The sequence below is a fragment of the Schistocerca nitens genome, chromosome 10 (assembly GCF_023898315.1).
Source record: "Schistocerca nitens isolate TAMUIC-IGC-003100 chromosome 10, iqSchNite1.1, whole genome shotgun sequence".
NCBI lineage: Eukaryota > Metazoa > Arthropoda > Insecta > Orthoptera > Acrididae > Schistocerca > Schistocerca nitens.
In genome coordinates this window covers 100,411,243-100,428,099 of record NC_064623.1, presented here as the reverse complement: position 1 = coordinate 100,428,099, position 16,857 = coordinate 100,411,243, and the positions used below count along the sequence as shown (strand labels likewise).

Below are 16,857 nucleotides of genomic sequence, written 5' to 3'. Positions count from 1 at the left end.
TTACAGATCACTGAAATTGCCGAGAGATGAAATATATGAAGTGCCTGTCTCATCGTGATAATTAAAATCAACAGTTTGATATTATTTTCCACATTATGTACCATAACACTAGAACAATTCCATCCTCATCCCTTTGTGTGTGTGCAAGTCAGTTACTAAGAACACTGCCTGTGTTCACATCAGTTTGAATCTGCTAAGAAATATTACAATATTGTACACTCTGCCACAGTGTGAAAGATTAATTCTGCATTTCTTAGGAGAAGCTCTGTAAATCTGAGAGTGAAACAAACATTCAGGTTTGTTCTAAAAGTTAGCTTAGCATACACAACTTCACTCTTAAACAACAGTCACTAATTTCTGCAATAGCATATTTATTATGGCATTTAATACAGTAACAACACATATCAAAATCTAAAAAAGCTATGTTGTACCACCTGTTACATACATGAATCATCAACTTCACATATTTTATCTTCTACTACAATAGGGAGCAAAATGGAACTAATGAGGTTTCTATTGTATTGCTGGAAGACTAATAAGGTCAGTCAAAATTCAAGTTGCTGATAAAGGTCTCATCAGCCTTGAACTACTCAGATCAACATGCTCATATTGCTTGAGATTGCACATTGTCTTTACAATTTGGTAAATCTCTCTGCTTGACATAAATAGTCTCGCATGTCAATCACAAATGCATTGTAGATAAACTGAGCAATATTTTGGTAACTCTTGTGGTTACCGATTTCCTTTGAGAGACTGAATACATTTCTTACACACAACCACCATGTTAAGTGCATGTATATCTATTGAAGTATCTGTCTCAGCCATTTCTCAAACCCTCTTGTTAACTATTTTTGTGCTTTTCTTAGATGACAACCATAGACACATACATCCGCTCAGACACTACACATAGTTTCAAGTGAGATAAATAAGACTATATCTAACACCCAGTAACATAGTAGTTAATTACAACAAGAAGCAATTCTATTAAGAAAATACTTCATATAAGAAATATTTAGCACCCACGAGATTTGTACACCTGATTCACGCTCTGTCCTTTATTAAATTCTCACACGTACAGCTTGAACAGAGTGAAAAATCCGAATGAATGCATAAAGAATAGACGTGTGAACTATTTTCTAGACAACTAAGAAAAACGGTTGTATTAGCTGAATGCTAAAAGTGCAACATAGCACACACAAATCATTAAAATTAAATGTATTAAGCTTTCAGAAACACACATTTTTTATAATGGCTAATGAAAAAAAATAATCTCTGCAGAGGATAAAGTTTTAGTTTTTGAAAATCTTTAGTTTTTGGTGTCAAAGTACTCCACTATTCTAACAACTCAGTCACAAATACATGGTGGTCTCCAATATTTAAGACAAATCAAAGTTGCAGAAAAAATTTTAAATTTAAAAATACTGAATTACCTACTTTTGTATACACAGATTGTGTCAAACCATGTCACTGCCGCCTCTTATCATATCTGCTTTGCTTTTAGTGCTGCTATCAACAGAATTTTTAGTATTCTTCAAGGATCTAAATCATTATTTCCCCGAATTCTTAATTTACTAATATCAACATTGTACCTGGAGTGAGTTGAAGTGAATAAAATGTCACATTACACAGGCAATGTTGTTCTGTCCAACCAGGTTTAGACTGACTTGTGCTGCTGGAAACAACATAAACAGCACAAAAATTTCTGGCTATGAAGTGAAATAAAAGCTTGTAACCAACAAGTGACAGCACAAACATAAAGTAAGATCATATAAACATTAGCTCTCAGAACTATGGATTGCTTCTACCAGTGAGAGAGATGAAACTAGGCCATTAGAGTATTTAGTAATAAAGTCAACAGTGATCCTTGCCCAAGCATCTGAGAGAAGAATGACAACACATTACTTCCTCTGAAACAGCCTACTGCAAAATTTGAGGAAGTTGAACTGAAACAGAGAGCTACTAGCACTCACTTTTCAGATTCCTCCATCATGTTTTCCATAGCAATGAGGTACTGGTACATTATTTATGCTCCAACAAAATCCATGTGACATCCGCAAATATGGATGCAGAGGATCATCACATCTTATTGTTCTGCTGTTGACAATGATTGATAAAGGAACCTTATTTTTCTGCTTGGTTTTATGTATATTCATTTTAAAGGTTATTTACTGTGTACCATGTGACTATTATTTTGCAGAAAACTGTCACGAACTAAAATGCATCCTCTTAAAATCTGTGTTCTGTCAATGGCATTAAAAAAAAAAGCTCCTTTTTGTGCTTTGATTGTTCCAAAAATATCCTGGAATGTTTTGCCCCCTCATTTTCATTGAAATGTTTTTGATTGTTCCAAAAATATCCCGGAATGTTTTGCCCCCTCCTTTTCGTCAAAATGTTCCTCCAATACAACCTTCTTTCCATAATGTCTATTCATACAATGCTTTCATACCACACTTCACAAACCAATGTTGATTAAAACTTAATCTTAACAGCAAACCTCCAAAATATTATGAAGATATGGCACAGCTTTTGTGCCTTCAGTCAAATTCTGTGCAGGCTATTCAACAGGCAATGTACTATTCAACATCAACTAACCACAAATTTTGAAACACAAAGTATCCTCATTTAACTGAAACATTACACCTTCCATATTTCTTAACCTAGTGAAAGACAGAGATTCAAATGATATTAAAAGCCACTCTTTCAAAATTATGGACATACGAACTGCACCAGAATGTTAAAAAAAGTGTAGATCAATTTTTAAAATCCATATATCAATGTAGAGATTTAAGAAACAATTGCTCTGTCGTTTCCTTATTTTTTTCTGGTTTCCGTTTTGGCCATACAAATGTCAAGAGATAAAGTATACACATATGATAACACCTGTAGTTACTGTTTTCAAACATGCAGGCCCATCATCAGGAAGCACACAATTCTCTTTTCACAGTAAAATGATTGTACTTATTTTGCGTGTTTGATTCACACCTTTGCACAGTCTCACATGTGTGAAATGAATAAGCAATCTAGTGCATTCATTAAGCATTTTGGGTAAAAGTATTCTGGAACTAACAACGCAATATGCTGTGAGATATAAATGTAACATTAATAGAGGCACCAACTTGTGAAAAGTAAACTGTGTGCAGCTGGCTTCACAGTACCTGTAAAGCTATTGTGCTTAACAAAACAACAATGTACTGTGTGTTGAGGCAGTGTTTATACATGGAAACAACCATTTATCGCAAATGCAGATATCCAACCAAGTGCATTACCTATTGAATGACCACTGCCTTTAACAAACATAACTATATAAAAGCTATTAATGGAAGCAAAATATTTCTGAGAAAATGCTTCCCACTGTGAAGTGGCTCAGAATCGCTTCAACAGAAGTGCTTCCACAATGGAGCCAGCAGGTAATGTCTGCCGGAACTCCGTCCGTGCTGGAAGCATCAGGAAGGCATTGGCAGAGAGGCAACTCAGGAGGCGACAGCTTAGCTGATTGCCTAAAAACAGAACAATATTAACTGGTTATTTATCAAAATCACACACTGCAATGATATTCCATATGAGACAGCCAATGCATACAGGGTGAGGTTCAGCTCAAATATCTTCTGACTCAAAGATATCTATAATCTAATTCCACCCAGACAAACACAGACCAGTGACACATGAAACAAAAACCAACACACTTTTGCAACTTCATGAACCACGAGTGTACTGCGGCAAAACGTGATCCCTCATGTTTTCTTGGTGTGTTTGATTAATGGTGTACCTTCAGGTGTTCAGCCGAGTTGCTCGTTCCATTTTATCCGCAATAGTTCAGTGACTGACCTTGTCATCTTCACATGCTGCTAGTTGTGCAGTGAAGTGCACTCACTGCCTGTACTTCAGCCAGACTGTGAACTACTGTTTATGTAGTAGAATCCAACTTTGGACATTCACTGGTTTTAAGAGACCACACTAATAGTTAGCAAAACACACATACTCAGCTTCTCCAGCTCTGACAGATTGATGGCCAGTGAAATCCGAATGAACTGTGTGCTTGACCACAAGCCTTAAACATATTGAAAACTTAATTCCCATTTATTAGTTTTTTTTTTATTTTTTTTTTTAGCATCTTTATCTTTTGTTCGCATCCCTTGCATATCTCTTTAACTGTTCTCATTGTCTGCCCCCATTTGCATGGAATGCAGTACACACCCAGCTTTCAGACACACATTTCATCTATACAAAGGCGACTTTTTATCTTTGTTCACATGAACAAAACATACTGTGTCATGATTGTGTAGAAGTCTACCGATCTTTCCGGATATTTAGCTAGCATAAGGAATATAAGCGATTCTTGGCTACTCTGTCTCAGTTTCCACCTCTTTCTCAGGCATCTGCTCAATTTTACAATCTGAGTACTCATTCCTTCAGGACACTATTTGTAGGTGTAATTCTATGAAGAGGCACTCCCCGTCTGAAAGTGTTTGCGCAATATTTCTCTTCTTGATGTCAAGAGTCTCACATGTCAATCACAAATACAGCCTAAATAAATGAGCAATATTTTGGTAACTCTGGTGGTTGCTGATTTCTTCATGAAGGATGGTGATGGCTAAAGGCATGGAGATTAGTTACAAGCATTCACAAAGTAGGACCCTCATGAAAAAGGAGACTACAGTGAAACTGACCATAATTTCTGTATCCTGGAGCTGAAAATGAGGTGTTCACAGTTCCCCACATATTTGTTGAGGAAATATTTCAGGTATTTTTCCGGCTAGTCTTTAGGTCCACCAGCAGTATTAACTCAGCTGAATACCTGGGAGTACATCATTTACAGGGATCTTGGCTTTACAGCCGGATGGCAGTGTTGGGGAACTGTGACATTTCGATGGGTGTCATACTCATCATCTTCTTGCGAACTGTCGCTATATTTACATGTGTGAGTGGCCACTCGCTCCACCTGGTTGGGTTTTAATGTGGCTAGTGAGTGGGGGGAGGGGGAGGGAGGTAGTGTACAGTGGTGGGATGGGGATGGGCCAGAGGCTAAGTTCTAATCTCTGCACAGGCACTTTTCATCTGCTTTGCAAGCTGACAACCGCCAGTCGTACTTTTGGCGTTTAATTCCTAATGCACATTTCCACAATGAACTCAGCTGATAACCTTAGTCTCTACTGACAAGATTCCACAGATCCTTATTTCTATGGATTCGTTCATTATCCTTTCCCAATAGTGGCTGGCCCAGCACAGCAACAATTCTGAAAAGTCATAGGTGTTCGTTTAAGCTATAGTCTGTCAATTTCCCAGTATATCGCACACATTTAATGAGTTTCTCACAGCTTTTAGATATATGATACTGCTTTTGCCTGATGTACTGCACTCAGCTTCACATGGGATGCTATAAGTCACTGATTTGTGAAGTTTCAGCGGGTCCTTCACAGAGTCCAAAATAGCTTTCATCTTCGATGGTGACTGGATTAATTATATGATAAATCACACAAATCTAAAAGCTGTAAATTTAACTAAATACTTGGGGATTACAACTACAAATAACTCAAATTGGAATGATCACATAGCTAATGTCTTGGGGAAAGCAAACCAAAGACTGTGATTTATTGGCATAACCCTCAGAAAATGCAACAGGTCTACTAAAGATCTACTACACCTGTCTGCCCTCTTCTGTAGTATCGCCTCTGCAGTGTTTGATGATGATGTTTGGTTTATGGGGTGCTCAACTGTGTGGTCATCAGTGCCCCTACAAAGTCCCAATTTTTACACAGTCCAATTCCTTTCTTTCTTTTTCTTTTTTACACAGTCCAGTCTACACAATGTCACGAATAATGATGATGATGATGATGATGATGATGATGATGATAAATTATGAGGACAACACAAACACCCAGTCCCCGGGCAGAGAAAATCCCCAACCCGGTAGGGAATCGAACCCGGGACCTCATGAGCTAGAGGCAGCAATGCTAGCCACTAGACCATGAGCTAAGGACCCTCTGCAGTGAGGGATCCACATCAGACATGACTGACAGAGGACATCAAAAAAGTTCAAACTAGGGCGGCTCACTTTCTGTTATCGCAAATTAGGGAACAGTTTGCCATGGTTATGATACTCAAATTGGGGCAGCAATCATTAAAATAAAGACACCTTACACTGTGGCAATATCTTTCCATGGAATTTCAATCACCAATTTTTTCTTCAGAGTGTGGAAATATTTTGTTGCACGCATCTAAAAATAAGAGAAATCAGAGCTCACACGGAGAGATTTAAGTTTTAGTTTTTCCTGCTTGTTGGTCGAGAGTGAAACAGTGGAGAAATAGCTTGAAGACGGTTCGATGAACCCTCTTCTGGGCACTTTATTGTAAATTGCAGAGTAATCATGTACATGTAGATGCAAATATTATAGTCTTCAAGCAGCCTCATGAACCTCAGGTTAGTGTCGCCTTGTATACGAAAGAAAATTGAGTTTCTTGCCCCATTCATCTTCCTCGTTGTTTGCGACACCTTTTCTTTCATTGACTACCCTCGTTGTACCCATTTTTTTGGAACACTTCCTTCAGGTGTTGAAGCTTGGCTGGGAGGTTTCTTTGTCACAGATGATGCACGCCATGTGGACCAGGGTGGTTAGCACTGTGCTCTTTGCATGTAGATACACTTATGTTTGATCATCTTTCTATAAAATGTACAGCCTAGCATACCATCAGCCTTCTTCTTTATTAGAATTTCCAAAGTAAGGCAGACATCTGTTTTTTTCTAGCTCAGTCATGAATGTTTTGATGTCTGCCGTTTCACTGATACACGACTCCTCAACTAACTATTTGCCATACCTGTAAATATAGAAACATCCCAACACTTTGTCATAAGATGATCAGAATGATCCTTGTTGAAACACTGCGTTATTTTAACACAGCCAGCTGCATGAGCATTTTGTCAAAAATATACACTGTAAAAGTCTACACTCACACTGTAACCAACTTTTTCTTGCACTATGGCATATTTTGCACAAGTGCAGCAAATTTGTACAGGCAAATCCAGGGTTTTAATTCTGTTGGAGGTTTGAAAGGAAATTATGGAGTTAAATATATTGAATATCCATAAATTTCAGAAGTTCTTATGGAATGATGTCACTCTGCACGTACCTACAGCTGTAATGTGCTGAGAAAACAGAACAGTAAAAGGAATGCTTGGATATAATATGTTAAAAACAAAAAGGAGTGCCATGCAGAAAGATTGGAAATAAAAACAAAATAAAGGTCTTAAACTTAAGAAATTCTTTGTAACATTATCTTTCCAGACATTTAAAATTTCAAAAAAATTTGATACCGTATAGCTCATACAATAAATGTGGAAATAAAGATCTATAGTGCAAGATATCAACATATCATAATAATGAAAATTCCAAGATGGAAACAACAAAGAAAAATGAGGGAAGACAAGCACTCATCAGCAACTGACTGAAGGATGGCACACAGTCACTGCTGATAGCTCAGAGAACTGTACAAGCTTTTGATTAAGCTCCCACTGTTTTTGTAGTTTAATATTGGAGCCTCAGTGTCTTAGATATGTCAGAACTCTGAAGTGGGTTGTTACAGACCAGTGGAATAAAAACAGGCAAAGCTCTCTTTGAAAGACTCACTGACAGCAAAATACAACTTTTTTTTGTTTTGTAAAAAAAAGTAAATCATGTTCAGGGTTACCAAGAGTGAAGCAGGATTTCAGAACAAATGTATGTGGCTAGATGTGTGCTAGCATGAAAAAGAGTTTTCTGAACCAGCAAAGGCAGAATGAGCAAGGGTTCATATTGGAGCTCATGGGGACAACTTGTGGTAAAACAGCAATCAAAAATACGTAAACCAACAATGGAAATAATTTGATAAAGAAGTGCTTGTTGCCATAATAGATAGGGAAGTGAATGAGATCATTAATAAACTAGATACATTAATGAAATCTTAATACAATGAAGGCTTTCATTGAAATAAAATTTCATTAGACTAGCATTTTAGCCTTGACAACACACTGCTGTGTGTTCTTGTATTGACAGCCAACACAAACTTCTAAACACAGTAATAACTTTAACAGAAAATAAGAAAGAGTAAAACAAGTAAGGTATGGAAGGTGACTTTACAAAAAGAAAGGAATTCTCACTATTGATTACTTTTAACTGAGAATGATGTCATCTGATGTGCATTCATCACCACGTGATAAATAATGGTGCCCTCCACACAGCTAATAATGCCCCTAGGAATGTGGGGCACCTTGAGCTCTCTGAAGATGTTCACCACAGGCAGATGCAAAAAGTTAGCAAATAGTTTCAGGCATCTATCAGCCTGGAAGTTTTGAACAGACTGTTTCAAGACACATGCCCAAGAAGCTGTGAATGCAATCATAACTAAACACAAGCAGTTGAGAAGTTGGAGTTGGTAACATGAGCAACTGATGCATTTTGCAGCATGTAGGCAGGAGAAAGTAAAACATCAGACATCAAAACAAACAGAAGGAAAAACTACAGACAAAACAGACACAGAGATGAAATAAATGTATTGGGCAAGAGAATAAAGGGTTACAATGCATCAACGATTTACATAACTGGCTTTTACAACAGTGGGCATTCAAATTACACCACATAAATGGCATGTATACGGAAGAAGGTAACATATAATGCAGAAAATAAATGGAAATAGGAAACAAAATACTGGAAGAATAGGCTGTAAACCACAGATATAGAAAGAGAGTGACAGCTGCTGGAAAGCTAGTTCATTTTTCTGAGTAGTAGCAGTTGTTTGTTTGTTTGTTTGTGTAAATGCTTGTTCCAACAATCAGCTGCAAACAAAAGAGACGAACACCTTATGATTAGCCTACCTGTGCTCCTTGCAACAGGGACTGCATTTCCTGGCTGCCAGTCCAGAGACACTCTGTGATATTCAGGCCTTGGGTCCAATGAAATGTCCTTTTCAGTCTGTAAACAGAGTGAGGCACAATGAAAGTAGTCAATTTGGAAATTAAATTATTTAAGATTTGTAGAAATGGCTTACAGTAAACCTTGAAAAAGGAAATTTTCAACACTATTGCTAACTTGCGTTCGAAAAGTAGATTTAAATATGATACTTCCCGGATGATTAAAACTGAATGCCAGACCAGGACTCTAACCTGGGACCTTTGCCTTCCACAGGCAAGGGCTTTACCAACTGAGCTACCCAAGCATGACTCATGGCCCATCCTCACAGCTTTACTTCTGCCAGTCTCTTACCTTCCAAACCTGACAGAAGTTCTCCTACAAAACCTGCATTTACCACTCTTGGAAGAAAGGATATTGTACAGACAGGGCTTAGTGACAGCTTGTCAGATGTATTAAAGCTGAAATTTCATAGTCTGTAAGTCCTACTAGTGAACACAAAATACCACTCTTTGTGGTGAATGTAGTTTACTTTGACCTATGAATTCTATGTAAATTTGTGTTTCAATTATCCAATACCACTGATATGACTAGCATACTTGAATGAAATGTAGTAAAGAGAAATGGCTTTCAAAACCAAAGAAATAGTGTTTTATTTATCTTTGTTTCTCCTAGCATCACATGAACAGCTCACACACTCCATTTTACACTAACCTAGCATCTGCTGTCGAAGTGGTAATGTCTACAACAATTACCAGTCACATTCTGCATGAAGTACCATTTGTAACAATGTTGATTCCAAAGACAAATATGTACTCTGACCTTTATGACAAATTTCAAAAGTGAGGTATCCTGTATGATATCTGGGAATCGAAGAGGATAAATGTTATAATGGCTGCAATAACTTATCCCAACAATAGTTTGGCCCAATATTTTGATTCAGTTCATTTCACCATGGTTCCAACTCTGCACAGTGAAACTGTATGTTACTTACAATGTTTTGTATTATTCTGGGGCTGGGGGAACATTTTTGCTAGGTAAAACAAACATAAAATTGTAACCAGACTGCGTCACTTTATTTGTTTGATGTACCCAAGACCAATTGATTAATCACTCAAGTAATTGTTTCTAACATTATTACTTCTGACAATAACATGTTGTGATACTATTAGCGTATTTGCTACAAAGATCATCTGGCCAATGAAATTGATTTGTTAAAGTATTTAATTTTCTATATTAAGAATTATATAAGAGTAAAGGAGGAGACTCACCGAAAGGTAGAAGTACTGTGTTGTGAATCCAAGGCAAGGATATATTATCCGCATTCCTCCACAACCTCAACACCTTCTCTCCTATCCACCTTACCTGGTCCTCCTCCACCCATTCTGCCACTTTCCTAGGTGTGAATCTCCTCCTCTCAGATAACTCCATCCGCACCTCGGTCCACATCAAACCCACCAATCACCAACAGTACCTGTTCTCTGACAGCTGCCCGATCTTCCACATCAAAACATCCCTCACATACAGCCCAGTCACCTGTGGTAGACGCATCTGCAGTGATGAGAGCTCCCTCACCAAGTATGGTGAAGGCCTCAGAAAGACCTTTGCAGGCAGGCAATACAGTGAAGATCTAATTCACAAACAGACTTCCCGTGCCATATTCTCTCTCTCTCTCTCTCTCTCTCTCTCTCTCACACACACACACACACACACACACACACACACACACACACACACCTGAACCTCACAACCTCAAAGAAGCACCCCACTTGTTATCTTGTGCCACCCCAGACTAGAACAACTGAACCATATCTTTTATCAGGGCTTTATCTGTCATCATGTCCCAAAATTAGGGACAGCTTACCCAAGATACTTCCAACCCCTCCCAAAGTAGTGTTCCACCACCTACCCAATCTCCAGAACATCCTACACCATCACTATGCCACTCCCACCCCAAATCCCCTGCCACAGGGATCATATACAAGGTCTGCTGCAACCACTGCACAGCATTTTACATTGGTATGACAACCAACCAGTGTCAACTAGAAAGAATGGCCACCGCCAAACTGTTGCCAAAAACAAGGTGGATCACCCAGTGGCACAACATGTAGGAGACTACAACATGTGAAATTTCAATGGTTGCTTCACAGTCTGTGCCATCTGGAACCTCCCCACCACCACCAGCTTTTCTGGGCTGCACAGATGGGAGCTATCCTTACAGCAAATCCTTCACTCCCATAATTTTCCTGGCCTAAACCTAAAGTAATTCACTGCCCTCCCCCCAACCGATAGAGAGAGAGAGAGAGAGAGAGAGAGAGAGAGAGAGAGAGAGAGAGAGAGAGAGAGTGAGAGTGTGAGTGTGTGTGTGTGTGTGTTTGCTTCTTTTTCCTACTGAAAGCTAGCAGAGCTCTGTGTGCCTACTGACGAAACAGCACTTTCAGTGAATTGTTTCCTTCATTCCTAAACAATTTGGAATTTTCAAGCAGAGCTTTCTGTACATTATAATTTTCTGCATTGAAAGATAGAGTAGTAATTTGTTAGAGCATCCAAAAAGCCATTATTAACACCAAGAACAAAATTAAGAAAAGGAATTTCTATATTCAACCTTTCTTGTAGTCTAAGTACTATTACCCAACCCTTCTTGTAACCAAATATTATCAATTTTATGTTGTAAAAGTCAATCCATCTGATTGTGAGTGTGTGTTTTACTTCACTATTGACTGGCAGACAATGTGTACAGTAACAAAGCATAGCTCTGCTCTAAAAAGCATAGCTATGAAAGCATAGCTATGCTCTAAAAAGCATGGCTATGCTCTAAAAAGCATAGGGGGACCTACAGTTTAATGTGGACTCCAAACCACAAATGTATACTGATAATGAATAAATGGAAACTATTATCCAGATTGATGTGAACATTAATTTCAAGAAGAGTAACTTCTTGTAAATATCTGTATTTCTAAATATAAACCATCAATTATTAATAAAATTATTTTAAAGTTATTTAAATGGATTTAAATCTATTAAATGGATTTAAATAATTGTATTTCTAAATCTGTTTTATCTAATGTATTGGGAAGATAATGTCTTGAGAAAACTGAAGATAACAGTTTTAGGTGGCACCTAATGGCCTATGGTTAATATATAAATACATGGTAACAGTTCGTATATCTGTCCACGGTTCAGTTTCTGTTCATCATGCAAGCCTTTAAAGCTGTCAGACAGTGACATGTATTTTATCTTGCCTGAGATGCCTCCTCAATTTAATTCTGCCCATCGAAGATGCTGTCCAATCTCCCTGAATGATATGTTAGAAACATTAGTCTGTTGTGAAGTATCTTAAAAGAGTTTCAGCCTCCTCTTGTCCATTATAAACATATGTCCATAAAATTTTAATCTTCTTTTTCTAATTGACTCATTTAATCTTTCATTTTCTTGGTACAGTTCTGCCCTTCATTGTAATCTATACTAACCATACCGTTATCTTCCTGAGACGGTTTCTCTCGGCCCAATATATAGAGATTAATGGAGGACAGATTTCCACCCACCTCTACAGGAGTAGGAGAGGCACTGAGCAGCAGAAAGGAACATTTAAAAGTAGACTAAGCTACCAAAGTTATCCTTCAGTGGATGGAGCAACAGCAATAATATGAAATCAGATAGATCACTAAAATCTATGTAAAGAAAGAATACATCTATATAAAACACACACACACACACAGGGAGAGAAGAACCTAACATAATACCTTAGCAGAAACAATTGTGCCGAGCAGCAAGAGTGTAGAGCCAGACATCTTGCGCAGAGCTGGCAGTACGAAGAGGTGGCACGTCACAGTCGCAGATACGGGGTTCCCCGGCAGCCCGAACACCAGCTTGCAGCGCCCTTTGTATTCCAGTGTTGCAAATGTCGTCGGTTTACTGTCACAGAATTATTTCTTATGTTTCTTCGAGCACACTTAACAGTTAAAAGAAATTAAAAGGAAGACTGACTAGATTTTAACACCTCATCAATGATGAGATCACAGGAGATGCAGCACAAGCTTTTGGGTTGTGGACAGGAAAGAAATATGTTGTATCCTTTTCAAATCAACCATTCCAGTATTTAGCTTGATCAGTTTAATAAATTCAAGAACGCACAGAGACTCATTGCATTTCTGATTAAATATGAGATACTCAAGAAAAACAAATTTGGCTTCCAGAAAGATGCACTCACAGATCTCATCAAAATGTCATAACCAACTCAGATTTTAGAAACAAATGTGTAAGAATTTCTATGGCTCTATGAAGGCATCTGACTATGTAGGCCACAAAACATTAGTAGAAGAGGAAACAGAAGAGACTGAATTCTATCGTACCTGGAAACAGGTGCCAATATACAGGAAGTACAAAAACAAGATATGAAGTGAGAACGCTACACTCCAGGGTCCCACAGGGATCCATTCTTGGCCCATTGATTTTCATTTTATACACAAATCACATCCCAAACAAGGTTAATTATGGTAATCTAGTTACTTATGCACATGACACAACTTTACTATTAGAAGATAGATACAAAAAAATCTAGAAATAAATGCCAACATGGAAGTAAATCATGTTATCCAAAGGTTTACTGAAATAAATTTCCATAACAACATTACTAAAACACTTTGTCTAAATTTCAAACTAAAGAAAAAAAAACAACACAACGAATAAATCAACATTTGTATACAAAAGAGCATAGTAGAAATCTAAAAAATTCCATGGACAAATAATCAATGGAAATGACAACTGAGATAAGTTCATAGAACACGTATGGGGAAAACTCAGCTCAAACCTATATGTGCTGCACAAACTTGGCTACCTATAAGATTATGAAAATGCTATACTATACTCTAATCCAATTTGATATTAAGTTATGGCATTGGGGAAGCACTTCCAAAATAAACACTAATATAGTATTCAAATTACAAAAAAGAGCAGCAAGAATAATAGCAAACCTTAAATGGAGAGAATTATGTAGGCCATTTCTGAAGCTCTTAAGATGCTAATACTACCCAGCATATACTTATACGAACTGTTGTGCTGGACAAAATTCAAATATGCTACCGATACTCAAGATATCGAGGCACAACACAACCACGACACAAGAAAACTTCCTTCTAACTTGAGAGAAATAAAGAACACGAATATTTACAAAAAATCTCTCAAAACATTCCATTTTAATTTCTTATAAAATATATCTTAACCATCAGATGCTGTGTAATACGATAATAAAAAAGAGGTGTAACTTACATAAACCACAAAAGATGACCTTAAAAAAGAAAATGAAAAAAAACTACCAAACCATACAGAAATATATGCATATTTAGCATGGACTGTGTAAACATTCCATTTTAATTTCTTATAAAATATATCTTAACCATCAGATGCTGTGTAATACGATAATAAAAAAGAGGTGTAACTTACATAAACCACAAAAGATGACCTTAAAAAAGAAAATGAAAAAAAACTACCAAACCATACAGAAATATATGCATATTTAGCATGGACTGTGTAAACAAAATTGTAATTTAATAAAACAATATGATGAGAAGTAAAGTTGCTACTCACCATATAGCGAAGATGCTGAGTCGCAGATAGGCACAACACACGCACGTGCGCGCGCGCGCGCCCCCCCCCCCCCCCCACACACACACACAAAACAATGGGTGTGGTGGTGGAATGACGGCTATGTAGTGCTGGAATGGGAGCAGGGAATGGGGCTGGATGGGCGAGTACAGCAATTAACGAAGGTTGAGGCCAGGAGGGTTATGGGAACATAGGATGTACTGCAGAGAAAGTTCCCACCTGCGCAATTCAGAAAAGCTGATGTTGGTGGGAAGGATTCATGTGGCACAGGCTGTGAAGCAGTCACTGAAATGAAGGATATCATTTTTGGCAGCATGTTCAGCAACAGGGTGGACCACTTGTTTACTGACCACAGTTTGTCAGTGGTCATTCATGCGGACAGACAGTCTGTTGGTTTTCATGCCTACATAGAATTCAGCACAGTGGTTGCAACTTAGCTTTTAGACCACATGACTGGTTTCACAGGTAGCCCTTCCGTTCTTGATGATACATTTGATTATGCGAATAAATAAGATGTTAAGTGTTGTTCTTGTTATCATTGTTGTTGTGGTCTTCAGTCCAGAGACTGGTTTGATGCAGCTCTCCATGCTACTCTATCCTGTGCAAGCTTCTTCATCTCCAATTAACTACTGCAACCTACATCCTTCTGGATCTGCATATTGTATGCATCTCTTTGTCTACCTCTACGATTTCTATCCTCCATGATTCTCTCTCCAGTACTAAATTGGTGATCCCTTGATGCCTTAGAAAGTGTCCTACCAACTGGTCCCTTCTTTTAGTCAGGTTGTGCCACAAACTCCTCTTCTCTTCAATTCTACTCAGTACCTCCTCATAGTTAGGTGATGTACCCATTTAATCTTCAGCATTCTTCTGTAGCACCACATTTCAAAAGCTTCTATTGTCTTCTTGTCTAAACTGTTTATCATCCATATTTCACTTCCATAGATGGCTGCACTCCATACAAACACTTTCAGAAAGGACTCCCAATATTTAAGTCTACACTCGACGTTAACAAAATTCTCTTCTTCAGAAACGCTTTCCTTGCCACAGCCAGTCTACATTTTATATCCTCCCTAGTTCGACTATCATCAGTTATTTTGCTCCCCAAATAGCAAAACTCATCCACTACTTTAACTGACTCATTTCCTAATCTAATTCCCTCAGCATCACCTAGTTTCATTCGACTAGATTCCATTATCCTCATTTTGCCTTTGTTGATGTTCATCTTATATCCTCCTTTCAGGACACTGTCCATTCTATTCAACTGCTTTTCCATGTCCTTTGCTGTCTCTGACAGAATTACAATGTCATCAGCAAACCTCAAAGTTTTTATTTATTCTCCATGGCTTTTAATTCCTACTCCAATTTTTTCTTTTGTTTCCTTTACTGCTTGTTCAATACACAGATTGAATAACATTGGGAATAGGCTACAACCCTGTCTCACTCCCTTCTCAACCACTACTTCCCTTTCATGCCCCTCTACTCTTATAACTGCCTTCTGGTTTCTGTACCAATTGTAAAAAGCCTTTCGCTCACTGTATTTTACCCCTGCCACCTCCAGAATTTTAAAGAGAGTATTCCAGTCAACACTGTTAAAAGCTTTCTCCAAGTCTACAAATGCTAGAAACATAGGTTTGCCTTTCCTTAATCTATCTTCTAAGATAAGTCGTAGAGTCAGCATTGCCTTACGTGTTCCAAGATTTCTATGGAATCCAAACTGATCATCCTAGGGGTCAGCTTCTACCAGTTTTTCCATTTGTCTGTACAGAATTCGTGTTAGTGTTTTGCAGCCATGACTTATTAAACTAATGGTTTGGTAATTTTCACACCTGTCAATACCTGTTTTCATTGGGATTGGAATTATTATATTCTTCTTGAAGTGTGAGGGTATTTTGCCTGTCTCATACATCTTGCTCACCTACCAGATGGTAGAGTTTTGTCAAGACTGGCACTCCCAAGGCTACCAGTAGCTCTAATGGAATGTTGTCTACTGCTGGGGCCTTTTTTGACTTCGGTTACTTGTTGTTGTTGTTGTGGTCTTCAGTCCTGAGACTGGTTTGATGAAGTTCGGTGACTTAATTAAGATACTGAATACATTAATTACAATCCTGAGAAATTTACATAAAACCTAGTAAACTAAAGCAGATGTACAGTTACTGTTAACAAATAGTCCTTCCAACTTCATTATTTTTCCAGTTATCTTTCATAGAGTTAAATAAAATCATTGGATTCAATACAAGGATACCACTACTAAATGTGACCCCTGTAATATTATAAACTAAAATGTACTTACTGACTTCACAAATTGTTAATGTATTAGTCTTTATATACCACCACCAGACAATGGGTCAGCCACCTACAGTAAGCTTTCATC

General features: G+C 37.8%; 1 protein-coding gene across 1 annotated transcript in view; it reads right to left on the bottom strand.

Annotated features, from left to right (window-relative positions):
- Nucleotides 1-351: 351 nt before the first annotated feature.
- LOC126209770 (gephyrin) overlaps nt 352-16,857 on the bottom strand; it is a 133,964-nt gene continuing 117,458 nt past the window's right edge. Inside the window, exons 10-12 of the mRNA XM_049938896.1 lie at nt 12,623-12,794; nt 8,846-8,942; nt 352-3,497 (exon numbers count right to left, since the gene is read on the bottom strand). Coding sequence (XP_049794853.1) covers nt 3,364-3,497; nt 8,846-8,942; nt 12,623-12,794 — 403 coding nt within the window. The 3' untranslated portion in view covers nt 352-3,363. The remainder of the gene's footprint in view (nt 3,498-8,845; nt 8,943-12,622; nt 12,795-16,857) is intronic.